We start from the raw sequence: 27,454 nt of genomic DNA, 5'->3' as shown, positions 1-27,454 counted from the left end.
AAGGAGTGTGTGTCTGTGTACAAAGTTTGGCATGGAACGGGGCAACCAGAGAGAGAGAGACCAAACGCTGACCAAAATAAGCTATTTTTGACAATATAATGACCCTAAAATTGTGTACTACCAACAGACAAGTCCTCACCCCCCCTTTGATCTTTGGCATAAAACGTATGTGGATTGTTGTTACGTGTCCATTTGGTTGTCTCCAGAGTTAGCACTTGGGACTTTTATTTGACTGTGCATGCATGGGTTTTTGCATCAGAAATGTGCTTCCACCACCCTCAGATGTTGACTCACTCTATATGGTGCACGTTTTCACCGCCTCTCAGCCACACGTAAGTCATGTTGGGAGGATCCGCCACCGCCTGGCATCGCAGCAGTGCATTCTGGGACATGTTGAGAGACGTGCTCCTTGGAGGGATGACGATGACTGGGGGACCTAGTGAGTAGAGGATTATTATAAAACACATCAGCAACACACACACACACACACATAATACCCTGAATGCATGTGTCTTCTCTGTTCACTGTTCACTGTGTGTGTGTGTGTGTGTGTGCGTGCGTGCGTGCGTGCGTGCGTGCGTGCGTGCGTGCGTGCGTGCGTGCGTGCGTGCGTGCGTGCGTGCGTGCGTGCGTGCGTGCGTGTGTACATGCGTGTGTGGCGTGCGTGCATCGATATTTTGTCTGCATGCATGCTTGTGTTCTCTATCAAACTAAAAAACCCACAGAAGAAGGCTAGCAGACAGGTCATTCGTCTTGGGAGTAAATGACCACAAGAGGAGATTTCTACAGCCATCATCAGTGATCAATTAAGTGCTTTATAGAGATAAATGCTACAGGCACATGCCTGAATAACAATTTAAGGGGTTAGATCCATTCTGTTTGTGGCACTGCCAGAAACCGGGACAAAACACTTTTTCACCATGACGTTGCCATGCTTTTGCCATTTTTTTTCTAGCAGTGTCATAAACAAAATGGATTATATGGAATATATATGATTTTCCCCCTTGGGATATTAAAGGTATCTATGTACCTATCTACCTACCATATATTGTTATTCAGGTATGTACATGGAGCCTGCATTGTGCAGCATTTATCTTTTCTTTTCATTCAACCTTTATTTATATTCTCCGAAATGCGTATATTGAGGGCAGGACCCTCATTTTCAATTATGCAGAGATTACAATGGGTATAGCGCAACGGTGTCAACAGCGTCAGAATACTGACATAAGCACGGAATACAAACAAGGTTTTGTACTGTAAAAACGAGCAAAGAACAAGAGTATAGAATCAATTATATTAAAAAATGTACGTATATACTATATAATGTAACATGCCTGCTGAAAACCATGTCTACAGCTAAACAAATACATTTCCAGGAATGTAGAATGTTCAAACCTCAAACGGATATCTTAATTCTCGTAACATGTGTACAGTAAAAGAAAATGTTAAACTTTAGTATTGTGTCTAATCCTTGTGTTCATACAAACACTCTGCCAAGCCAGATGTCTGATATATATATATATCGTCACTGTTGGACAGAAACCTCGCATCTCCAGGTTTCAAATGTGTAAATTTTTACAAATTTACAAAACCTTTCCAAAACTTTTCCAGAATATTTAACCCAATTTCCAGAACTATATAACAATAATTCAGCTCAATAACAGGTCGCTTACTCCTATGCGCAATGCCCAAAGACAGGTAGTGTATGCCAGTGGTTCTCAACCTTTTCAGGCCGTGACCCCCGAAATAATCATGTTTTAACTGGGGACCCGGCACCCTGACGAGCACTAAGAGTTGAGGAATTTTGTATAACAACATTGTATAACATCTACATGCCCACAAAGCCTCGCGTTGCGAGGCATTGTGAGCATGTAGATCGACTATTTTCACAATTTCTGCCTCTATATATTTGACAATTTGTTTAATTTGTCATTTCAGAGGTATTAACAAAATCAATAACCAAAGACAATGCATAGCTATTTTTTCCAGGACCTTCCAGGACCCTTGATAAATTCCAAAACTTTTCCAGTACTGGAAAAATATTTTTCTAATTTCAAAATATTTCCAGGAATTTCATGTCTGTGGGAACCCTGAATAGTGAAAATAGTTGATCTACAAGCTCTCAGCGAAGCGTTCAGAGCTTGTAAATCCACTATGGGGCTGAGACTAGGGTTGTTCGATATGGCCAAAAAATAAAATCTCGATTATTTTCTCTGAAATCCCGATTTTCGATTTCGATTTCGATTTTTTGTTAAAAGAATAATACATTGTTTCAACTATTTTGTTTTCATTTAAAAAATGCAAGGAAATGATTTTTTTTTTTCATTATTGTTTCATTTTTTGATTTTTTTATATAGCCAAATAGCAAAATGCAATAAAACAATAAGGGTATTAATAATAATAACTTTAGTTGTGCAACAATCACATACAACTTAGCGTCCTTAGTGTTTCATTATCAATAGTGAGTGACAAAACAGCCAAAACAAGCCAGCTCTTGGAGGCTGGTGAGGCATTTTGGTAGGCATTTCGCCTACCAAAATGTAATTCCTGGCTACGCCCCTGCCCTGCACCACTCATGCACGGAGATGTTGACTGATTGTAAACGGAGGCGAAGCGCTTCGCTTCCCGACGCAAAATTAACACAGGGACAGTAGGAGTAGACTACAGTCAGTAGGTGGGTAACACAGAATTAATAAGCTTCTTTCAAACTACAACAAGTAAGTAAGTTTACCAGCTCAGCAGCGTTTTGTTCTGTTTGCTGCTTGAACCATCGCGAGTGAGCGTGCGGTGGTGAACTCTGCTCAGTCTGACGTGCGCTAAACGCGCATCAAAGAAATTACACATCAGATAGAAAGTAGTATTAATTTGGTGTCGGACCTTGTCGTCCTGCTTTAGGAGGACGGGGCTGTGTACTTTTTGCGCGTGCAAGGCTCCAATGAGTAAGAATTTCCCTAATTAAAGTGAAAATCGATTTTACGATTTCCATTTTTTTAAATCGTCCAAAGGAAAAAAAACGGGTTACGATTAAAAATCGATTAATCGAACAACCCTAGCTGAGACATGGACCCTGACAGCACAACAGGAAGGAGCCCTGGATGGAATCTACACAAGAATGCTACGAAAGGAACTAGGTGTCACATGGACTGACGGCATCATAAATGTGGACCTCTATGGGGACCTACGATGGGTTACAGACAAAGTCCGAGAGAGAAGGATGAGGCTGGCTGGACACTGTGTCAGGCACCCAGAACTAGAGGCAAGCAAACCCAGGGCAAAGCCAGGATGGGGCAAGAAGCGCATCACCTATGTAGATGCACTGCGGTGCGACAGCTTAAGTACCATGCATAGTAGTACATACTGTAAGGACCGCAGGAATACACAAGAAACGGAGGGTGAGAGCGATTTGGCCACCGTTGTCAATCGTAGGCGCAGAGAAAATTACTTTTCCTCTGCTCTATGACAGCAGTTCTCAAACTATGTGTCCCAATGATAAATATATTGTATCAAGAAACGGGAAAAAAGGAACGTCGCAACCACGTGAAGAGGACGCCTTGACGGTTCACTCCTCACCCACACACACGCGCACGCGCACACACACTCTCTCACACAGTCACACACACACCGCCTATCCTCCAACAGCAAGACGAGGCACACAAGAAGAGCTGATTAATTCGCTCAGCGGCTCATGAAATACTTGGGAATTATATGAGCGGGTGTGTTTTGTTATAATTACTCCGGGTCCGGATCCATAATGTGGTTAAATCTGTACCCTCGCGGAGTTTTACATTTACCACGAATCCGCGATGCAACGTTGTCGACAGACAGCAGAACCAGTCCAGACTGTTACCACTTATAACATCAGGTCGGGTCAAGAAATTCTGTGTTTCTAACTATTTTGGCTTAATGCTTCGCTTTTGTTAGCTAATCTGTTCTGTGCTGCGAGGCGCAATGTGGCGCGCGGCCCAACGGAGAGCGGGTCGGCACGTACATAACGTAGAGGAACTTAACTATGCATGTCGACGGATTTACTGTACGTACTCTCTCACCCAAAACGTACACAAAATCAACCGTACGTAACTATAAAATTAGCTAACAACACTTGGAGATCAAGACCCTGATGTTAGATAGGAGATGTGGAGGGCAGCGATCCAGGAGTCCCCAGTTGGTGTTGGCTAGAGCCAGGGCCAGGGGTTCCCAAACTTTTTAGCTTGGGACCCCATTAGAGAGATAAGATGTTTAGCCGGGACCCAAACTTGTGAAAACAGCAGATCTACAAGCTCACAACGTGTCACTTTGTGCCGCAAGCTTGTAGATCGTCTATTTTCACTAGTTCTTAATTATATATACATATATATATATATATATTTTTATATCATTTCTTAGATTTGTTTGTTTGTTTTGAAATGTATATACAATTATTTTATATATAAATAATTATTGAACAAAAAACATTTAAAATGTATATATATTTTTTTTATGTAGGAAAAGAAAATGGTATTTTTACTCGAGTCGTGACCCATAGAAATGTGTCTGTGACCCATAAATGGGTCCCGGCCAAACAGTGGGATAGACCAGGCTCGTAGATCAGCTATTACAAAGGTTCTCCTATTATGACTTGTCCAGAACAGGGACGCTAGGGTCCATGTGGTAGAATTATTGAATGCTTTAACTATTGAAAAATAGCAGATATACAAGCTCACAGCGCGGCACCGAGTGCCGCGCTGCGAGCTTGTAGATCTGCTATTTTTGGAAAAAGTCGTGAAAATGTGTGCAAATCTTTGAATATATGTATTTTCAAAGCAAACATTTGTAACTCAAATTTTGCTTCTGGGTGGTCCCTGGAACGAAATAAAAACCTGCCACAAAAAGTTCGGAAATCTAACTTTGGTCGATTATATCTCCCCTTTAATAAACCCAAATGGTATTGTATTGTATATATTTTCTATCGTTGATTTATCACCTTTACAACGAGGTACAGCTTGTAAGCATCGGGCATTCGAGGCATGAGCTACACTGCCAAACATGTGGGTAGCGCCGACCCAAAATTTGCCAACATTCGGTCCATTATATCCCCCCTTTAATTATGCCAAATGGTATTGTGTTTGATATCATTGTTATCGTTGATTTGTCACCTTTACAAAGAGGTACAGCTTGTAAGGATCTGCCATTCGTGGAATAAGCAACACAGCCAAACGTGTGGATAGCGCCCCTCCAAAAATGGTGTAAATGGCCTGGCAGGCCTGCAATAATGTTCTTTTGGTGTTTACCTTTGTTACTTGTGGCATTGAATGATTGCACTCTCTCACAGTAATAAGGAAAAGTAAAAACAACACATATTGGCCATTTTTACACTTTGTTAATGATAAGCTCAGTGTCAGGGAAGCCCAAAACGAGAGTAAATGCAAGCCATTTTGGCAAAATTCTGGTCGGCGCTACCCACACGTTTGGCTGTGTAGCTCATGCTTCGAATGCCCGATGCTTACAGGCTGTACCTCCTTGTAAAGGTGACAAATCAACGATAAAAATGATATAACATACAATACCATTTGGGTTTATTAAAGGGGAGATATAATCGACCAAAGTTAGATTTCCGAACTTTTTGTGGCAGGTTTATTTTGAGATGGGGGTCCGTGGCCAAATAAATATCATTTTGGGGGGTCCTTCAAATGAAAAGGTTTGAGAACCACTGACATAGTAGTCTCTCAAGAACAGACTAACTGACCTCCAGTTAAGTGAAAAGGACCTTTTCTTTGACGATGGCTGGCCAGATTGCTGACATAGAAACATAGGTTTTTCAAAAAAATCTTAGAAGGATTCAAAAGACACTTATAGAATCTGGTCAACATTCTAATTTTCACGATTTTTCAAAAATAGCAGATCTACAAGCTCGCAGCGCGGCACTCGGTGCCACGCTGCGAGCTTGTATATCTGCTATTCTGTAGCAGTTGGAAAAACAAAATGGAAATAGAGGTCCTGCCTTGTGCGGTTTGAAGAAACCAATGTATTTTGCCAAATACTCTGAATACTCTTAATGATTTTGCAGAAAGAATTATTACTTTATTACAAACTTTCAGCAGTCTGCTCTGAACACACAGCTTATTTTTCTCATTGAAAACTGCTGAATTTGTTCACAAAAATGTTAAAAGCTTAACCCTAAGTCAAATGTGTGCTCAATCTAATATGACAGCAGAATGAAGTGGTACTTTAAAACTTTGCCAAATTCTAAAAACCAACGCCATCATGATCATATTAAATTAACACACAAAATAATGTTATACAACCCAGGATTGATGGTTAAATAGAATGGTGGAGAGAGAGACAGCCAGCCAGCTAGCCAAGCAGCCAGGCAGGCAGGCAGGCAGGCAGGCAGGCAGAAATACAGACAGAATGGCAATAGGCATAGAGGCATACAGACCTTTGACCTTGAGTCTTGTTATGTGGGTCACGTTTCCCTCTGAGTTGGACGCATGACAGGTATACTGTCCTCCTGATTCAATACCCAGCGCTCGCACAGATAACGTTCCACCCTGAACCACAGACAGACACAGACGGATGGACAGACAGACGATTTTATGGAAGGATGGATGGGTTTATTAATCCATTTTACTATATGCAGAGAGACATACTGTATATACGGTACATGATTATATGAGAGTTGCCAGACATACCACAGCGCTATCTCCTTGAAGCACGCCATCTTTCAACCAGCTTATAGCAGGAGTAGGGTTGCCACTAGCAATGCAGGCAAACGTCACTCGATTTCCAACCACAGCCTCCATGACAGGTGGTGGTGTTTTGGTAAATGTTGGTGGAGCTATGGTGAGACAAAGATTTGTTTTTTTAGTTTTAAAATACCCAATACATTTTTAAGACAACATTTCTCAGTTGAAGTGCTATTCATCCATAACAGTATAGAACCTCGTGCAGCTATTGTTTGGGTACAGAACAACTGTTTAACTGACTTAATTCCTTTGCCCCTTAAGCCGGAATTACACTTGTGTGTTGTGCTGTGCTCACAACACGCCGCAGTGTTACATTTTGAGCTTGTAAATCGGTTATTCGCGGTGCCACCAACGTGACACCAACGCAGAACTAAGTACAACTAGGGGTGGGCGATATGGCGATAATTATCATTGAGACGATACAATGTCTCCACGATATGCCTTTTCAGAGGTATCGTATGTATCGTGATACAATTGAGGGAGCCTTGTAAGCCTTGTCAAGGTCTCCTCTTAACTCTGACAGTATACAAATGAAACCAATTTGGTTTCATTTGTATACTGAGTTAAATACTTGTAAAGTTCAATTTAGACCTCCCAAAAGGAACCCAGAGAGTCTAGTTTTTGTCAAGTACCTTGAAAAATAACCATACAAACCAACGTGAAAAAGAATCGTGATAATATCGTGTATCGTGATACAGCTTGGGAAAATAACGTGATAAAATTGTATTTTTCCATATCGCCCACCCCTAAGTACAACTCATTCAGGCTCCGTTCTCCATTGCCAGCCTTGTGTCCGGGTGAGAGTCACTGAGGTTCACACACACAGAGGAAAGCTGCAGACAATGCGGAGAGGAGTTGCTCCTGCAGGGCATGTCTGTTACTGTCTGGCACCAAACAGACGACCGAGGTAATCTATCCTAAAGCTCACCTCTCACCTCACTTTCACACCGAGAGTCTTAGACATGGCTTTCTGTTCCGGCTTTGATCCTGCAAGTACTAATGCCTTGTTTTGTGCAGCTGCGTGCAGAGATAGTCATGCTTTTTGAACCACAGATCAAGATCCAAGATAACTTTAAGAACCACAAGAACAAAAGGCAGAGCATGTGTATTTCATACGCTGACAGTTCATCTTCATAGATGTTGTTAGTTCGTGTCTGTGATTACAGTGAGGGCTGCAGTCCCTTTATGTTTTGTATGGATTACAAGTTCAAGACTGTCTGAAGAAAAAAACCACAAGCGGGCACACACGCAACAATCTGGGAACCCACATGCAGAAAACTCTGATTTGATGTGGTTCAGTGATGCAGAGAGACTTAAATGGTCTTCTTAATACTAAAAGAAAGACTGGGATGAGCGAACAAAGAGAACATTATGATATCTTAATTTTTGATCTTGTGTTACAAATAACTGTTTAAAAAAAAGGGTGTGTAAATTGTGTCTGTCGGGCAGCTTTTGGTTAGTATTAGTGAATGTAATTTTGTATAATTATGTTTTGGTGTCTTTAAACCCATTTAGAACGGGTACACATTCTTGTGTATCATTATTTTATGCTTTAACTATTAAAAACAGCAGATATACAAGCTCACGAGTGCCGCGCTGCGAGCTTGTAGATCTGCTATTTTAGAAAAACGTGAAAATTAGAATTTTGACCCGATTCGATAAGTGTCTTTTGAATCGTTCTAAGATTTTTTGAAAAACCTATGTTTCTATGTCAGCAATCTGGCTAGCCATCGTCAAAGAAAAGGTGGATTCTGAACTTCCCACAGCTCTCCTAGGAGACTTGGACTGAGTAGAAAAAAATTGTGATATTTTATCATGAACATTAGTGAGGACCTATTATATGAAGACAGGTTGAAAAGTGGTGAACTACTCCTTTAAATGAAAAGACAACTTTTTCAGTGGTTCTCATAATTTTTCATGTTAAGGACCCCCAAAATGATATTTATTTGGCCACGGACCCCCCCCCCCCCCCCCCCATCTCAAAATATTTAGTTCCAGGGACCACCCAGAAGCAAAATTTGAGTTACAAACGTTCGCTTTGAAAATACATATATTCAAAGATTTGCACACATTTTCATGACTTTTTCAAAAATAGCAGATCTACAAGCTTGCAGCGCGGCACTTGGTGCCGCGCTGTGAGCTTGTATATCTGCTATTTTTCCCTGGTTAAAGCATTCAATAATTCTAGGCCTAAATGGGTTAATACCATAAGGCATGAAGGACAAGATTTGAAAACACATTTTCAGTCACTCAGTCAGTCACCTCAGATGAAATCTCACCTGTTACAGCCAACAGTGTCCAGGAGCTGTTGTAAGTGGATTTGTCCAGGAGGAAGATGCGACACTCATACAAGCCTTGGTCCTCCAGCTCTAAGCCCATCACCTGCAGGGTTGTGTTCCTCACCAAAGTCACACGTCCTGGGAAAGAAAAAAATCACACCCGTGTGAAGTGGAGCTGTGTGTGTGTGTGTGTGTGTGTGTGTGTGTGTGTGTGTGTGTGTGTGTGTGTGTGTGTGTGTGTGTGTGGATCATGTGTACCGATTTTTGTGACATTTGAAGAAAATATGTAGGAGAAGGAGCAAAAAGTGTGTTTTGGAGAAAATTCAAGATGGCGGAAAATCTATCATGGCGCAAATGGGCGTGGCCTATATGGGGAGATGCGTCATGACCCAAGGAATCCAGGGAAAAAATATTTTTAATAAAGAGTTACAGGCCAAAACGTAAAGTGGGGTGTTATGGCGCCACCATGCGGCCAAATGACACAATTATTTTTTATTTAATCCTTGAAATCATTATGAACCTCCTCTCCAAGTCTTGAAACTCTAGCCCCTATGGTTTGCGAGAGACAAATAATTGAATGTGAGTTTTTGCGATTCCCATTATAAGTCAATGGGGAAAATTAATTCACTAATAAATTAATATCAATTAAACTATTGAACCTTTCTCTTAGCAAGTTACTAGCCCACGATTCCTGAGTAAGCCGGTCGATTTGACATATGGCGCGAGTGTGTGGTGGCAAAACTGTGGGACTAGTAGCGTGCCGAAGTTTAGGAAGTTCAGGCTACATACAGACACACAGACAGACACACAGACAGACAGACAGACCCACACGGCCACGTATAGGGAGCCTGTGCTTCACACAGCTCCAAAAAACAACAACAGTGTGAGTTATGGGTAGGGGGAGAGAGAGAGGGAGAAAGGAGGTCATCAGAGTGAGGTGAGGTGGAGGAGAGAAGAAAAAAATGCTGTTGGTGTATACAATATAGTAAACTTTTATGCACATGTAGGCCTACATTTGATGATGCTCTCTTTATTCCCTCTTTGCACTTTTGCCTTTCGCACTCTCTTTCTTTTTCTTAATCGAAAGAGGAGAGGAGAGGAGAGGAGAGGAGAGGAGAGGAGAGGAGAGGAGATTTTATTGATTCATTATGGGGTATTCAGTTGTCACAGAAGCCAGCTATAGCAGATTGCGTCGCAATAAACTGCTGTTACAAGAACCACCTTTGATTGCACCTCCAACACACTCACATGATGTTGATTGCCCTATTTGCATGTGATAGGGCTTGACGTCACTATGGCTACATTTTCGTTCAAAAATAACTAAATATAAATGTGCAGAAGCATGACTTGTAGGTCAAAGGAGGGAAATTTACAACACACCGTTGTAAAGTACAACGGTGTGATGTCATCACATTGTGATTTGCAATACAAACCCCAAAATGTATCCTCCAGTTCTAGGCAACACAGAAGAGGGGGAACTTTTTTTAAATTTCCACACAACTCCTCTAAGGTATATTAATGACATAGTTCAATATTGAAAATGGGTGGTCTTCCCCTTTAACTCAAATGACTGCTTTAACATGACTGTTCAGAGTGAGTGGAATGAAGCAACTTCTCTTAAAATAGACTGATGTGATGGATCTATTTTAGAGAGAGGGCTAAGGGTTGTTGAACAAGGAAGTTTTACCACTTTGGTGGTCATTCGTGCTCAGCAACCTTCCCTGGACAAATAAAGGTTACAATGCACTGCATCTGTTGAGTTAGCTTTCGTGAATGCAACCAACAATGGCATTCAAGCGACACACAGACAGAGAGATAAACACACACACACACACACACACACACACACACACACACACACACACACACACACACACACACACACACACACACACACACACACACACACACACACACACACACACACACACACACACACACACACACACACACACACACACAGAAATGTGAGCTCCTGGTTGCCAGGAGACAGCTCCCTTGGGTTGTGGTGCATGCTGACTCACACCTATCTTCACCATGTCCCCTTTATTGTTAGCGTCCTTACTTTCTTGACGCCTCCTCTCAGTGAGTTCAACTCTCTTTTTTGAATAGAGGCTTTTACATAAATATAGTCTTTCTTCTTAAATGTTGCTGCACTGACTGGATAACGCGGCATCTCCATAATCACACTGTCCCTGGTTCAGTTCCAAATGATGGAGTGCTGCGTTGTCTTCCTCTTCTCCCCGGCCTGAATTTCCCGTCTCCCGCCAAAACTGACGAAACTAACCCAAAATTGTGTACAGAAATTTGTGTTATTTATTTATTTCAGTTTTTTTTTATGAGTGAACAAATTAACAGAACCAGCAGGCAACAGAGATACTGTGGAAATTAAATTTCCATTTAGATGCCCAACGTTTAATGTTGACCAACTGGTGGGGAGTCCCTGCCACTTTAGACCAAACACACATGCACTCTCACACTCTCTCTCTCTCTCTCTCTCTCTCTCTCTCTCTCTCTCTCTCTCTCTCTCTCTCTCCCTCTCCCTCTCCCTCTCCCTCTCTCTCACAAGAAACATGTAAACAAAATGAACACAGCGTGACACACACACACACACACACACACACACACACACACACACACTCACACTGTAGTGTCGGATCCAAAGCACGTACCACTGGGATGTCTGTGCCTTGTTGGTAATTATTAACCATAGCTGTGATATCTGGGAACAGTGGCGGGGAGGGACAGCTTTGACAGTCACAGAGGGAACCAGGAAGTTGGAGCTGAGCATGTTGGCAGCGATAACATACCCTGTTTACTTTTCCAAGCCACCAAAGGGGACTTAAATCCACAGGGGTGGTAATGGTGGGGGGATGTGTGTGTGCGTGTGTGTGTGTGTGTGTGTGTGTGTGTGTGTGTGTGTGTGTGTGTGTGTGTGTGTGTGTGTGTGTGTGCTTGATACAAAACACGCATCAGCATGCACTCAGCGGATTAGCAATCTCCCAAAAAACCCTAACCTGTTGACTCCTAATTTAGATATGCCTTGGCCTGATGCGGGTTTCTGTAACAGCTTGGAGAATAGGTTGCGTGTGAGTGACGCGGCATCAAGACAGCATCCGTGTGAATCATCATGAGAGGAAGAGGCGGGGTTGGGGTGGGAATGTGACCTCATGCCACTGCTGCTGGGATTTGAAAAATGCACAGAGGCAAATGCAACAATTTGAATGTGAGGAGGGAGAGGCCGAGTGCGTACTGCGCATCAAGCAACACAGAACAAGATCAGTTGTAATCTGAGATGGCGTGCGTGCCTGCGTGTGTTGAGTGCGTGCGTGCGTGCGTGCGTGCGTGCGTGAGTGTGTGCCTGCGTGCTTGTACTGTACGTTTGTACAATATAAACACGAACGAGTGTAAGTTAGGGCTGTCATTATTACATAATCGTGAATGTTGAAAAATGTCCGAAATAGTGGAAATAGCAGATCTACAAGCTCACAACGCGTCGCATCGCGACGCGTTGTGAGCTTGTAGATCGGCTATTTCCACTATCAAAGTTATTTTTTAAGTAGTAAGTTGTCAAATATGTCAGTAATTTCAACTTCAAAGCCTAAAAGCCAAACAGAAATGTAATTATCAACGACAAAAACACAATTAAATCGTTAATCGCCAATTATTTGAGTGACAAATAATCGTCATGTAAAATGTCATATCGTGACAGCCCTAGTGTAAGTGCTCAGTTCTAGTGTTGTTAGCGATCTATTGAATCTAACAAGGCTTTCCCTCCCCTTTTCGAGCACACTGAAACCTGGACACCACAAAATTTCCCTTCCCCCGGTGTCCCTCCACTACGCATCATTCATCAGACGAGGGTTGGCCACCCAGTGAAAACTACCTCTAGTGCTCAAAGGCTTTAAAACGAATGAATGCTGTCCTCTAGGCTTATTGCGCAGCTAGAACAAACAAATGCAGGGCCATTAGGGTGGAGTTATTCTATATATCAGGATATGGGTGGGTTTTCCCCCTCTTTTTCATACCACAATACATACTGAAAGTGATACTGAAAACAAGTGCACTGCACAAACCTCCCCCCCATCACCCACTACTAGTCCAGTCATTTTAGGGTTAGACCTGGAACAAATTGCAATAGTAGCAAACTCAACTGATTTTGTATCCTCAATATGTCCTTAGTGAGGGAAAAAAAGTCCCAAGGAATCCCACCAGGGCAAAGTTTTGAAAACGACCTATCTACCTTCAATTGCTATACACTACAATATAACGGAAAAAAATGACTGAAAAAAAATCTGCTTTAAGTGGGATATGAGGGGTCAAACTAGGTGTTTTTAAATATTCTGAATCCATTGCAAGCATTTGTTTTGCATGAAAAACATTCCTTGGGCTAAAAACGGACCCCAAAAGACTGAAAATTGATGAAAATTGACGTTTTGAGTGGCCATTTCTGGCCCAAGGAATGTTTTTCGTGCAAAACAAATGATTGCAATGGATTCAGAATAATTAAAAACCCCTAGTTTGACCCCTCACATCCCACTTAAAGCAGATTTTTTTTCAGTCATTTTTTCCTTTATATTGTAGTGTATAGTAATTGAAGGTAGATAGGTCGTTTTCAAAACTTTGCCCCGGTGGGATTCCTTGGGACTTTTTTTCCCTCACTAAGGACATATTGAGGATACGAAATCAGTTGAGTTTGCTACTATTGCAATTTGTTCCAGGTTTGGCCTAATTTTGGCCTAAAATGACTGGACTATACTGTCTGAAAGCTAGCCAGAACAGCAAGAAGAAACTCTGGCCCCAGATCCTTCTCATTCTTTTGTCTAATTTCATTTAGCTGTCATCCTATGTCCAGTGGCTACATTGAATGAGCCGAAGAGAGTAGTTCTGTGTCTGAGCCAAAGGTGAGTCCTTGTTTAGTTCAGCTGAACCCACTTTAACCAACACACAGGCATCATTCTCTCGTCACTTGCCAGTGCCGTCTCTAGCTGAAGCCCTACACGCATTCATCCATCAATGCATTCTCGGGTGACAAAGTAACATAAACCTTGCTGTGACAAAAATGCTCTGTGATATAATACACTTCTGAAGAACAGAGAGTTGAGCTTCAAAATGAGAAATGCATCATCTGAGAAAAGTGGCGCCTACTCTTTACCAACTGATTGAACACAGAAATATAAGTGAATTACAGAGCGGGTAAAACTGATTATAATGGAGCATACCAGGAAACTTAAGTCCTTGGTTTACTAAACGATAAGAGTTTTACAAACCGGAGCTCAATTATAGAGATATTAAATGATGTTGTTTGGGCATTGATTTTTACTTTCCAAAATGGATATGAAAAATAATTCTTCAATTATGGGGCAGTCTTCTGGGGAATCTGATTTGTTTAGCTTGACAGTGCTGCATATTAACAATGATCTAAATTCAATGCATGGCTTTAAAAAGATGGATGTTGATGTCGCTGAGAATATGATATTCCTGTGGCCCGGGGCCTATCCGTCCTCTAAGACATGCCGTCAGCCCTTGGCAAGCCTTTCACCGTGTGTAGAGGCATTCAGGTTTCGGTCAGAGAATGGAGCGGATAGGGTTGCACTCTTCGTCGCTTGTTGTTCTATTCAGGTCTACTTGTGTGAGCGTTTTAAATTTGAATCATCACAACTCTAATGCCATCCAGGGCAGACCCACTGCAGCTGGTGAATACAAAAAAAAACACAGAAAGGTCCTTCCCCTGAGATTGTAACAACGGACCCATAGGGTCCCAGACACGAATGAAAACTCTGGATTTTCACATTGTCGTTCCAGGGAGCCACTAATGCTAAACTTTTTACATTTGGCGACAGACGAAAGGAAAGCACATTAGCGATGTTAGCTCAGGATGTAATGTGTTGTGTCGGTACACAATCTGGTCATTGGGGTTCGGGTGAGGGGAATTACACGGTAACAGCTTGCTAACACAGCATTTATACAGCTGTATTGACTTTCTAATGCGTCAGCAACTGTTTGTGTACTGAAGGAAAATGGGATGTATGTGTGTGTGTGTGTGGGGGGGGGGCTTTCTATGTACCTATCTGCAGAAACTAATACTTTGATCATTTATTTCTATATCAAAACATGAATTAAAACATATTGTTGTTACTTTCCGCTGAGGGCAGACCAATCTACAGAAAGTCTCATGTCTCTCTCTTACCTTGTCCACCTTCAAGCAACATAGTACATACTTAGGGTGACCAGACGTCCCGTTTTACCCGGGACAGTCCCGTTTTACCCGGGACCGTCCCGTTTTCAAGCTGCTTGTCCCAGTGTCCCGACAAATATCTCTAAAACACTAATATGTCCCGGTTTTCAACATTCACTGCAAAATTGTCCCGGTTTTCGCCAGAATTAAAATAATAGTAGCTGTTTTCAGTGGTTGCATAGACATTTATCATGTTCTTTTCATGAAAACATGCTCACATAACCAATCAGAAAAAAGGAACAAATTCATTGCGTGTCTGAATTCAACGCTGAGGCTGTTTGTCAATCACTCACTGCCTGTTTGCAACCCTGCGGTGCGTGTGTGCGCGACTGCGCGTGCACGAACGTTAGAGAATGGGCACGCGCGTGCGCGGTAACGTGCGCATTGCTTTTAGGGTCCCAGTTTTAGGCAACAGTGTTTTGCGTCCCGGTTTGAGTGGCTGAAAATATGGTCACGCTATACATACTACAGTATACACTATACTCACATATCGGGTTCTATTCCTGTTAAACGCAGGGGTATGTACAGTAGTAGCATCTTGGAAGAGGTAAGAAGCATTGGAATGATGATCTGCCTCAAGGCAGAGTTCAAGTTGAAGTTGCAAACACTCGTAGGGCTGTAACTATTGATTATTTTCTCAGCGATTAATCTATCGATACCATTTTAGATTAATTGAATAATCGAGAAGTGTGTTTATTTTATTTTATATAATTAATAACGAAAACCGAACTACAAGCTCACAACATTGTGATGCATTGTGAACTTGCGGATTGGCCATTTTCTGTATTTTTGAGAATCAACCATTTTAGACGATTGCTCAACCATCGATCAAAACTATCCATTCAATCGACTCCTTCAGGTCGATTGACTGTTGTACCCCTAAGCACTTGGGCAGCTCCCATTAGAATCACTGTGGCAGGGTCACAGGTGAGTAACAGGTGGATTATTGGTTCTCTACCTGAAGCCAGACACCGATCCGTGGGGCTGCCTCGACGACGACACCTGAGAGCAGCCCTGAGGAAGTGAAATCCATACCACAGTCTATCCAGTTCTAACCCCCCCCCCCCCCCCCCCCCAGTACCCTCCCATGTTGCACCTGTCCCTTCCTCCTCACACAGTACTTCTTAGTACAGTACCTGTGAGAAAGCTCGTACCAAGCTTCGTATTGGACAAGGAAGCTTTTTTTAAAAAACCTTTTGTGGCCTTGAAGCCCAGGACCTTTCTAAACGAACTGTTTGTTACCCGAGAGGCGCGCTAGTATCGTGTCGCCCCTCTTCTACAAAGGACATGTTCTGAGAGTTGAGGCTGTTTTCTCAGCAAGTTCTCAGTAAATTCCAAATGGACGTTTGCCAAAAAATAAATTGATTTTTATTGATGTCATGGATCCAAAGGTACACAGATTAAATGTATTACTGGTGCGACTAGCGCGTATCCCTTCTCATTCCGGAGTTAAAAGTCATCGTAATAAAACATGACATTAGTGCACCTTGAAGGATCCTCTTTAAAGTCCATGACAAAGGGCTAGCCTCTTTTATGAGCCTGGGATGAAATTAAAGTATCCCATGCCCCCACTTACAATAATTTTCCAGCCAAGGTTTCGGCCTGACTTTATTGCTATGTAAATGTCCGTATCGTTCTACCTTGTCTGGCAGGTGAAGCCTCATTTATACTTGCTCGTACGAAGGTGTCGCATGCCGAAAATAGCCGACCCACAAGCTCACGGTGCGTCGTGGACGCAACGCGTTGAGTGCTTGTACATCACCTATTTCCGGCGTGCAGCGCCGTTGTACGATGGAGCATGAGTTAGGCATAAGGGTGTGCCGTTCTTTCTCTAGCGCTGAAATGGGAATGGCCTCTGCGGTGTTTAATAGACTTTGCAGACACCCTACAAGACCTCAGTGACAAATACAGCGGCACTAACAAACTACAGCTATTATGTCCCATAGATGACACAGATAAATCTGGAAGATAGCGGTATTGTAATATTTTAAATAAGCTTTATTTTTGGTATGGGAAAGACTATTTCCCATACAAAGATAATGGATTATTATTAAAATTATATTTAAGAAAGAGGCCCTCATAGACCTATATAATTGTGTGTGTGTGTGTGTGTGTGTGTGTGTGTGTGTGTGTGTGTGTGTGTGTGTGTGTGTGCGTGCGTGCGTGCGTGCGTGTGTATAATATCTATATAAATGTAAAAAACAATAAAATAGCCAGCTGTCTTATTGCTGCAAGTGGAACAGCAAGACGTCCTTTCTTCTGTGCTTTGCATTGCTCTCGTATTATGGTATCATAGCAGGAAACTGTAATATTGTTAAAAGCCTGCACACTGCACAGTGCTCCCGCTGAGATGCCAATAGCTTTCGGAGAGGGGTCGATAGGTTGAATTTCTCTCGCAGTATCTCCACTGGAAAGAAAAGGGGGAGATTCCGACTAAACTAACTAACTAAAAGGGATCTCTGAGCCACCCCAGACATGCTTTCCCTTTGTCTACATCAGTTCCTTTGTTTGTGACTTTAAAGAACAACAGCAGTCACACACACACAAAGGTATCCTTGCTTCATAGAGGATCGCTTTTCCCCACAGACTGGCTTTGTTCTTCTCAGAGCTTCGGGGCAGAAAGGGGGACAATGGCACATAATGCAATCTGAGAGACTTGACTGTTCTCCAAAACAGCCCCCTACTGAGCGACCAGGATGCCAGTTGTAAAAGAGCATCAAGGTGTGGTGGGGAAGTTTCCATGGAAACTAAACACTATGTGCTATGTCATTTGTTCATTCAATAGGAACTTATGCCACCGCAGCGTGTGACAGCCAGTCAGGACTGAAGCCTGGAAAACTTTGGCACACGCAAACACTGGGAGCTAACAAATGTAACAAGAGCTGGTTAAAGAGCTACTAATTAACTAGTCTCGCGAGACCAGACTGTTGGCTCACACTCACACAATTTGCAAAATGCTTCCACATAACAGATGTACTCTGGATGCGTTCAAAATTAAATAAAGCCCCCCATGGCCCCCAACGCTCGCTTGCACGCGCACGACGCGCACACGCACACACACACACACACACACACACACACACACACACACACACACACACACACACACACACACACACTTTAAGGATATTTTCAAATGTATCTTCATGAATAGAAAAAGAGAAGAAAAAAAACTGATGACAGCTTCCTCTTCTCAGAATTTATGGGGCAGAATTATAAACTCTCAGTAGCATTCTAAGCTAGTGCAAGCTGGCTCATAATTAAACATGAACCCTCGTTATGCTGTACTCGTTTTTCGGTTGTGTTTTTCAGTTGAGTTGTGCAAAGTGAGTACAAATCATAATGAGCTGGTCTGTTTGTCAACAGACTGCTGAAAGACTGCAAAATAAACACCCTGGCTGAATGATAGGCAATCAGAACATTACACACACCTGTGGGTTGCAGGGAGTAAAGCAAAAATATCACTGAAAAGGCCCAATCTGCAATTTGTGAAAAGCCTACCCCAACCAGCACTCTAAACAACAAGTACTAGTATGATTGCCACTGCAGGGGCAACCACACTAATTATCACAATATGTGAAATTAGGATGTTTTGGTATTCATTCCAAAACATGCGTTTCTGCAGTTCTAGTACAGCCAACCAGTTGAGGAATTCTTTGCTTTCATAGAAGATCACAGTATTTTGGCTGTAGGGCTTGAGTTTAACCGGGACATGGGTTAGGGGTTTTGTCTGATACTTGTGTACTTATAATCAATCATGGCAACCGAGAACTTATCCATGAGGTTGTCTTGTTTTCAAAGAGACTCACCATCGTACTTGGGATGCACACGAGGGGCATATGCCCCAAACTTGATTAGGACGGCGGTGTCCACTCCCTGGCGCACCCATTCCACCACATGTTGCGTGGCAGACACGACCATGTCTGGCGGGGAGCCGCATTCCAGCTCCACCACAGCGCCCAGCTTGCCACGCACTTCTGACCTCAATGCTTGGCTGGTACCTGTGGTTGCTGTTGGGATTGGTAATATGAATTAGAACTATTAAAATGGAAACAGAACATGTCTGAGTCACCACTTTAACCATTATTTTATGCTTTAACTATTAAAAAAACAGATATACAAGCTCACAGCGCGGCACCGAGTGCCCCGCTGCGAGCTTGTAGATCTGCTATTTTTTTTAAATCGTGAAAATGTGTGCAAATCTTTGAATGTACATATTTTTAAAGCAGACATTTGAAATCTTTATTTCTCTTGGTCCCTGGGACAAAATATTTTCAGATGGGTGTCCGCGGTCAGATACATATAATTCTAGGGGGTCCTTGACATGAAAATGTCTGAGAACCACTGACAGTTTTTTCAGAAAACTGTAGAAGACTTTTTTAGGTATTTTTCAGGTCTAAATGGGTTAATTGAAATCAATAATAGTTTCAGTTTGGTAACTTTGGTCAGTTCTTCAGTCATGAAAACATACCGAAATACAATTTGCCGATGTCACAGGAATCTAAATTCAGCAAAGGAATGGAAATGTTGGGAAGGTCTTTGGTGATAAGACTTACAGAATAGGCAGAAAACAGCAACCAGGGTAAACATTCGGAAGCTTGTCCTTATTGCCGGTCCCATAGCTGTCAGTCAAATGATCTGCAGACAGTAGACCTGTGGAGGAAAAAAGAGGCAACTGTCACATGCAAGATACCCCAGTCTGCAGGCGGGAAGACATAAGAGACACGATTGTAACATGCAGATATCCCAGTCGGCAGGTGCACAGAGCTAACTCTGACACATCTCTAAGCTAGGGGATCTGTGGGCCGAGCTCTGTCAAAAGTTTACAGACAGGCAGCGAGAAGTGTTAAGATTTTCAATACGGCTGTCCAATCATTGAAATTCATCCCATGTCATTACACAAATGGGCAAACCACAGCCTCCCCCTAGCCAGAACCTCCCCAGCCCCTATAGCTGTTTCTGAGAAGTGTCATAAATGTCACATAAATCTTCAGAGTCTTGTGTCGACAGACATCTTACTGTTTTATTTAAGGTAAACATCAATGAAGTTTCTGGCTGGAACAGCCAGGAGACTCAATGCTCAAGGACAGATAAACTGATGTGCTGCTGGCATATACACAACATTAAAGTGTATACACATAGAGTGTTGCCGAGAGATGCAGCATTTCAAAACCATGTTTCTGTTATGTGTCAGCCGGCAACTAAAATGCCACTAACTCCTGTACGGAATCAATGTTACAGGACAGGTGAGGTTTACAACACCACATCACTAGACCGCTCACACAATGACAAAGCTCAGAAATTAAACATCTTACAAATAAGTCAGTGCACTGGCCAATATAAATTAATATGTGAGTGCGCTCCATGTGCGCATTTCCGAACGCACCCTAAGTATCTGGAGCAGTGGGTGGGTGCTACGGGGAAGCTCCCTGGGGAGCAGTTAAGGGTTTAAGTGTCTTGCTCAGGGACGCGTACTGTAGGCCGGGGCCTTCGGGACGCAGACCTTCTGTTTCCCAGGTGGCCTCTGTACCAACTCAGCTACGGCCACACCCAGTGCTGTAAAGTAACTAAGTACTGTACTTAAGGACAATTATGAGGCATTTTTACTTTACTGGAGCATTCCCAAGTTTCAGTACTTTTACTTCTACTCCACTACATCTCAACTGGTAACTAAAGTAAACTTTAGTTACTAGTTACTTTGTAGATTTTGATTATTATTACAAAACATACATTACCCACTTCAGCCCAATATACATTTTGGTTATTTGAAAATAGACGATCTACAAGCTCGATACATTGTGAGCTACTATATCTGCTATTTTCTAAATATTTGAAAACTTGCGAAATGGGACATTCTACAAAATCAAAATGAGTACGTTTTACTTTTGATACATTTTTATACCAATACTTCAGTAAATCTTTAATTCTGGACTTGTTTTTCTGCATTGCGGTATTGACGCAAGTAAAAAATATGAGTACTTTTTCCACCACTGGCCATCAGGCTGAACAGTGGTAACCAATCGGTCTATGTACATGCATTGATGTTATCCAGAAAATGAAAGGTATATGCCGTAAATGCTTTTAACAGGGAGTGGTCTAATAATCCCATCAGCTCACCAACCACACACTGAGTGAACCCTTGACCACTTTACTACACACCCTAATGCTGTATTTTTCTTTCTCTTTTTTAACTAAGTTAATTACACCCACTGAAAGACCAAAGGCTATTTTTCATAATCGCTGACCAAATCCCACCAGCACGTTCCAACCCATGTCTACACAGCCATATACTGTAAGACGTGTGCCTTGGGAGAGCTGCTATATGAAAAGAAAGCAGAGGGGAAATTGGTTTTGCAGGTACTTCAAATACAATCCATCCATGGCACCGCATGAAATCATTGTTAGAGCACCGCATAATTAATGCGTGGTAGGATGATGACTAGCTCAGATGAAACCGCTCAAAATAAATATTGAAAGATTAAAGTTTCGCCGTAATTACCTTTTTATGTAATTATACACGGTAGAAATCCTCAGTGTTATGTAACCTAACCACTTGTTACTCTGAGGATCTTGGGAGCTAAAATAACACTGACAGAATATCACTGAGGAGGAAGATTATTAGGCTAATTGCACTATAAAGGTTGTGACTTGCCTACTTCTCTTATTAAAGTGTGTTATAATCATAAGAATGGGTAGTTACATTCAGGGTTGCAACGATTAAACGACAAATATATATATACTTATTTAACCATTTTTCAAAGGGGGCCAAGGGCCGACAACATCACCTGACATAATGTACTTTCGGAACCATAACAAAGTCACATACATTATGCATCGTAGTTAAAGGTGATACACCATGCATTTAAAAAGTATTTATGTCATATCGTTTATGTCCCAAAAACGTTTTTCAAAAGGTTTGAGGCTAAATTACCACTCCTGAATAGAGAGCCTCTCTCATTTTTGAATGGCTCTCAGAGCATTTCAGCTGCAGTACCACCTTTGGCCTGAACTGCGCCTGAACTGCGCCACCCCCCCCCCCCCCAAATCTGGATAGCCTGTTTTGAGAACCCGTGGGATACTTTTAACCTTCGCCTTCTCAAAACCAGAGAAAAACACAACGGTCAGAAATGGGACTTTGTGAGGATAGAAGGTGCTTGTGGGACCCCCAAAAAAGGTTTTAAAATAGGAAAAGTGAAATTTCATGGTGTATCACCTTTAAACGATTTGTATTTATATTCAATGGTCTTTTGTTAGGTGTTTGCTCTGAACAAAACACAAATAACTATTTTTTTTTCACATAACCAAATGTAACCATACGTGCAAGTAGGTAAAAAAATATAACAAAACAGCCTTCCTTTGCCCTTTGAATAGCCCTTCAGAATGACACAACAGGGAACAAGGAATTATGACAAGTAAAACTCTGGGAAAATATTCTTATTTGACAATGCTGGAGGGCCGTTTATAATAGAATTTAAGAATGAAGCCGCAGGCCGTATAATAATTGGCTCTTGTGGCCCCTGGCTAAACTTTGGACACCCCTGCAGTAGCAGGTCTACCAGCTGTGTTGTGAGCATGTAGATCAGCTATTTTATTCACAGAATTCTGCATAGCAAAATACAAAACAGGGTTTAAGTGGTTAATCATACTAATCAATTTAGTTGATTAAAACGGGTACACATTATTGTGTATCATTATTTTATGCTTTAACTATGCCGCGCTGCGAGCTTGTAGATCTGCTATTTTTGAAAAATCGTGAAAATTAGAATTTTGACCCGATTCTATGAGTGTCTTTTGAATCCTTCAAGGGTTCTTTGAAAAACCTATGTTTCTATGTCAGCAATCTGGCCAGCCATCGTCAAAGAAAAGGTCCTTTTCACTTAAATGGAGCTCAGTTAGTCTGTTCTTGAGAGACTACTATGTCAGTGGTTCTCAAACCTTTTCATGTGAAGGACCCCCAAAATGATATTTATTTGGCCCAGGAACCCCATCTCAAAATATCTAGTTCCAGGGACCACCCAGAAGCAAAATTTGAGTTACAAATGTTCGCTTTGAAAATACATCTATTCAAAGATTTGCACACATTTTCACGACTTTTTCAAAAATAGAAGATATACAAGCTCACAGCGCGGCACTCGGTGCCGCGCTGTGAGCTTGTATATATCTGCTATTTTTCACTGGTTTAAGCATTCAATAATTCTAGGCCTAAATGGGTTAAAATAAAAAAGAAAGAAAAACATGCTTCTCGAATATTTGATCAATTGAAAAAAGTAGCCTAATCGAGAGAATGATTGCTAAGTGAATAATCGATAGTTGCAGCCCTAATCACATTTGTGGTGCTGGTCATGTTCTACGATGTCTACACTTCTCTATACTATTAGGGTGCACATGCAGCCCTGCCTGGGGCGCAAATGGCAAAACAGGCCATATCTGTTCACCCTAATCATAAAGCTTTATGGGCTCCTTTCATTTCATGGCTACTGGGGCAAAGTCTGAACCAGTGAAACACAATTACATAGGTTGTCAGAGGCTGCAGAGTCTGTTTCTACACACTCCCATGCCTCAGTAAACAGCAGATTTGCAGGAATCAAAGTGAAAGTCAACTCAAAATCCCACTGCAGTGAGGTGAGGTGTTTGGTTGCTGGACCTTTTCTAATACCAACAGATGTCCAACCTTTTGTTGTGCACTCCAGTGTCATTGCAGGAAGTGCCGCTATATAGAGCTACTGTAAATCTCTGCTGCTGTAAACATATTTCATTTGAATTTGGCATCAGTCGCTGAGTATGAGTCAGCCAAAATGAAGCCAAGGTAAATGTTTGAGGAATTCAAGTCTGCCATCTCCTCTTATCTTCACAATGTGGGTAAGGATGAAAGCGAGCCTGCGTCTTTAACATGTCCAGTGTAGCTAAGGATGAAAGAGTGACTGACTGTATGTATTACTTATGTATGCATGATATGCATGCAGGCCCACGTGCAAGCACACACAAACATGCGCACGCACGCGCGCACGCACGCACGCACGCACGCACACACACCACTAGCTGTTTCTGCAGTAGCTGATATTATTTATAGACAGACAGACAGACAGACAGACAGACAGACAGACAGACAGACAGACAGACAGACAGACAGATAGAGAGTTTACATTTTACCGATTTCAACACATATCAGATAACAAGTGATATCCATATAGGCTATCTGTGATAGGCCAATAAAATCAGTCTTTAGAAAGAAGTAGGCCATGTTCTGAGAGACCCATGTAGCATGGCAGCAGTAGAGAGGCAGAATTTTAGACTCACAAGACAAGTCTAGAATAGAAAAAAATGGATGGAAAGAATCATAAAAATTATAAAATACTGCATTGCAGAACTTAATCATATTGGGGCAGCAATAGGATTGGTTTACAAAGCAGTGGGCGTAGGTTTGTTAGCAGCGTGCCGCTGTTCTATAGCAAAAACCTTGCATTTAGAAGTCCCCAGAGGTAGTATCAGTAGGCGGAGATGTCCGATTGTCTGGCAATGTGAGACTACGTCAGACTAATGGGCTTTCCTTTTTTTCCCCTTTTTGGTTCGAGTTTTGGAATAATTGGCTGTGTTGGACCAATGATATGGCACTACAGTATGACAGAAGAGAAGAGAGTTTGTGTAGAAACATGGTGCAGAAGCATACAAATACGTGTCTGTCTGTGTGTGTGTGTGTGTGTGTGTGTGTGTGTGTGTGTGTGTGTGTGTGTGTGTGTGTGTGTGTGTGTGTGTGTGTGTGTGCAAACGTATTGTGGACAAGTTGTGTGTATGGTCCTCAAATAACAAGAACAAGCATACACAAATCGTTATTGTTGTTGGGTGAAAACCTTGTATGTCCAAAAACAGTTAGTGAAAATAGCCGATCTACAAGCACACAACGCCTTGCACCGTGAGGCATTGTGTGCTTGTAGATCTGCTATTTTCACTAGTTTTGTGCAACACTTTTGTACGATGAAGTAGGGCTTTGATTTACGGAAAAAAACATACACGTTTTAAACTTGGAGATACAAGGTTTCTGCCCGACAGTGATGAAATGCATGTGTGTTATGTGTGTTGTGCAGAAGCATACACAAATGCATAGTGTTATGTGTGTTGTGGCCGTGTGTGTGCAGTGGAGAGAGGGACAGAGGGATAGAGAGAGAATTTTGGGGGGGAAATGGCAAGGAGAGAAAAAGAGTATATACCTTGTTTAAACTGCGAGTTACTGGAGAGACTGACATTTTTTTATCATTAAATCTGGACCTGAGTCAAAGGCCTGCCACCTAGTGTACTTGTTACAGGTGGAACTTTCTAACCATGGCAACGCCTGTCCCTATAGGCACTGTACCACTGGGATACCTCCTGGCACTAACACAGACGATTTGCCTATGAACACGGCAAGCACATTCGCAACACTAAACTCTCCTAAAGCCCGAGTTATACTCGAATGAGCATTGTGTCGCGTACCACTTATTTTCGGGGGGCATGACACGAGAGACACCGGCCCACAATTGAGTATGAAAAAGGCTTGAACTCTGTTAATGTTTAAACAGCAAGACCCATATCAAACAAGCCAGCAGTTCACCCAACAAAGGGTTGCGTGCATTTCACACAGATTCGTACAACAGAAAGACAGACATGGGTTCACTGACAACAACCTGTGTGTTTGTTGTCGCTCTGGGTTACATTTTCAGCAACATGCACAGAAACTGATTTAAAATAGCCAGCAATAGCCTGTTTAGCAGTAAAACTAGGTCATTTTAAAACCGTTTATGGACATTCTGCCAGTTCCAATACTTTTTCTATTTTATCAAAAGCCATGAAAGTTAAATGAAAATATCTTCTCTGTTTTGTTCGTTGTTGCTTATTGCTTAACATCTGATTTGAATATCTGAGGTAATGCTTTGGCTGCTAGAAAAGCAGCGATTACTGAGGTCATTATTGGCTTCCGGAAATGGGTCATTGACTTCTCCAATTGATCAAAGTGCTTGGCTGAGCTTAATGTTATCACTTAACACGTTGTAAGATTACAATACAATCATATCCTTTATAATAATGTTTATTTGTGTAGCAATTCTTTCTTGTGCTTCACAATGTCCATGATTTTGAGCGTGTTTTCTAAACTAGTTTCCAATGATTTTCACATTCCATGAACAACAAAAGGTAACTCTAATCCCTCACAGAAAGCTATGCTCAATGTATTTTCGTGGTGTTTTGCCTGATATGCTATGAAAAGGACAGCATGCTCATGTGTCAAAAGGAGATAAATGCATGTATAAAGCTGTTTGTACGTGCCAAAAGATTACACATCTACAGGAAAATACACTGCACAACATATTATGACAAACCTTGGCACTCAAGTGGTTGGTAGCTATGATTCCATTAACCACTTAAGGCAGCCCTATACTTTATGAGGCAATTTGATGTATGTGTTCGAAGAATGTAGGACATATTTTATCTGCAATCAATGTGCAGCTGATGTTAAGGCAGGTATACTGGGAAGAATAACATAATTCTTCAAGTCAGGCTGTGGTTTGCTGAAATAGGACTTCACTTAATACTTGCATTAAATAATATTTGACAAGTACTTTTTGCATCTGTATTAGTCTGCTGTTGCAAGTACAAAAGCAGTTGAAATAGTGTCAGTTCTTTGTAAATACTCTTTGACCTCACCTTGACAGACATTAGTAAGAATGTAGTAATGAACATGAATTAGAAAAATAGAAGTTAAAATATAAGCCATTTTGGCTTTCACTTCATGCTTACAGAGGTGCACAGTATTTCTAAAACATTCTCACAAAGTTAATATGGAATCTTTTTTCTTGACCACAGGATTGGATACAGAGTGCAGTGTACACATGAGTGACTTTGATCTCTTCAAACTCTGCCAGTTGTTTGAACCATAGTGTAAACAAAAGGCAGGTCTATTTGAAGGCAGGTGCCAGGTAGGCTAGTGCAGTGGTTCTCAAAGTGGTGTCCGGGGACCCCCAGCGGTCCCTGAGGCCAAGCTAAATGATTGAAAGTTAATGGGAACCATGTGTTAATTGGGAACCAAAATCTATAATGTGTCAGTGTACAAATGGAGCCAAATTGAATTTTGGTTCCATATGTAGGCCTACACACTCATGTATGGGGGTCTGCAGCCTAGTCTAGTGCAAAGGGGGTCCTTGAAATTCAAAAAGTTTGAGAACCATAGTGAAGAGAAATTCCCAATG

General features: G+C 41.8%; 2 protein-coding genes across 3 annotated transcripts in view; one reads left to right on the top strand and one right to left on the bottom strand.

Annotated features, from left to right (window-relative positions):
- Positions 1–27,454, top strand: part of LOC308300086 (putative flavin-containing monoamine oxidase A) — a 599,107-nt gene that overhangs the window by 392,927 nt on the left and 178,726 nt on the right. The gene's annotated exons all lie outside the window — the stretch shown is intronic.
- Positions 1–27,454, bottom strand: part of igsf9a (immunoglobulin superfamily, member 9a) — a 63,967-nt gene that overhangs the window by 35,550 nt on the left and 963 nt on the right. For both annotated transcript variants that reach the window (XM_080743280.1, XM_080743281.1), the window contains exons 2-7: positions 19,796–19,892; positions 19,049–19,249; positions 9,002–9,139; positions 6,669–6,814; positions 6,416–6,527; positions 295–436 (exon numbers count right to left, since the gene is read on the bottom strand). In XM_080743280.1, coding sequence (XP_080599406.1) covers positions 295–436; positions 6,416–6,527; positions 6,669–6,814; positions 9,002–9,139; positions 19,049–19,249; positions 19,796–19,859 — 803 coding nt within the window. In that variant the 5' untranslated portion in view covers positions 19,860–19,892. The remainder of the gene's footprint in view (positions 1–294; positions 437–6,415; positions 6,528–6,668; positions 6,815–9,001; positions 9,140–19,048; positions 19,250–19,795; positions 19,893–27,454) is intronic.

Source organism: Nannobrachium achirus (assembly GCF_963921795.1).
Source record: "Nannobrachium achirus genome assembly, chromosome: 15".
NCBI classification, from domain to species: domain Eukaryota; kingdom Metazoa; phylum Chordata; class Actinopteri; order Myctophiformes; family Myctophidae; genus Nannobrachium; species Nannobrachium achirus.
The sequence above is the reverse complement of the archived record's forward strand: the minus strand, read 5'-3'. Positions and strand labels throughout refer to the sequence as shown.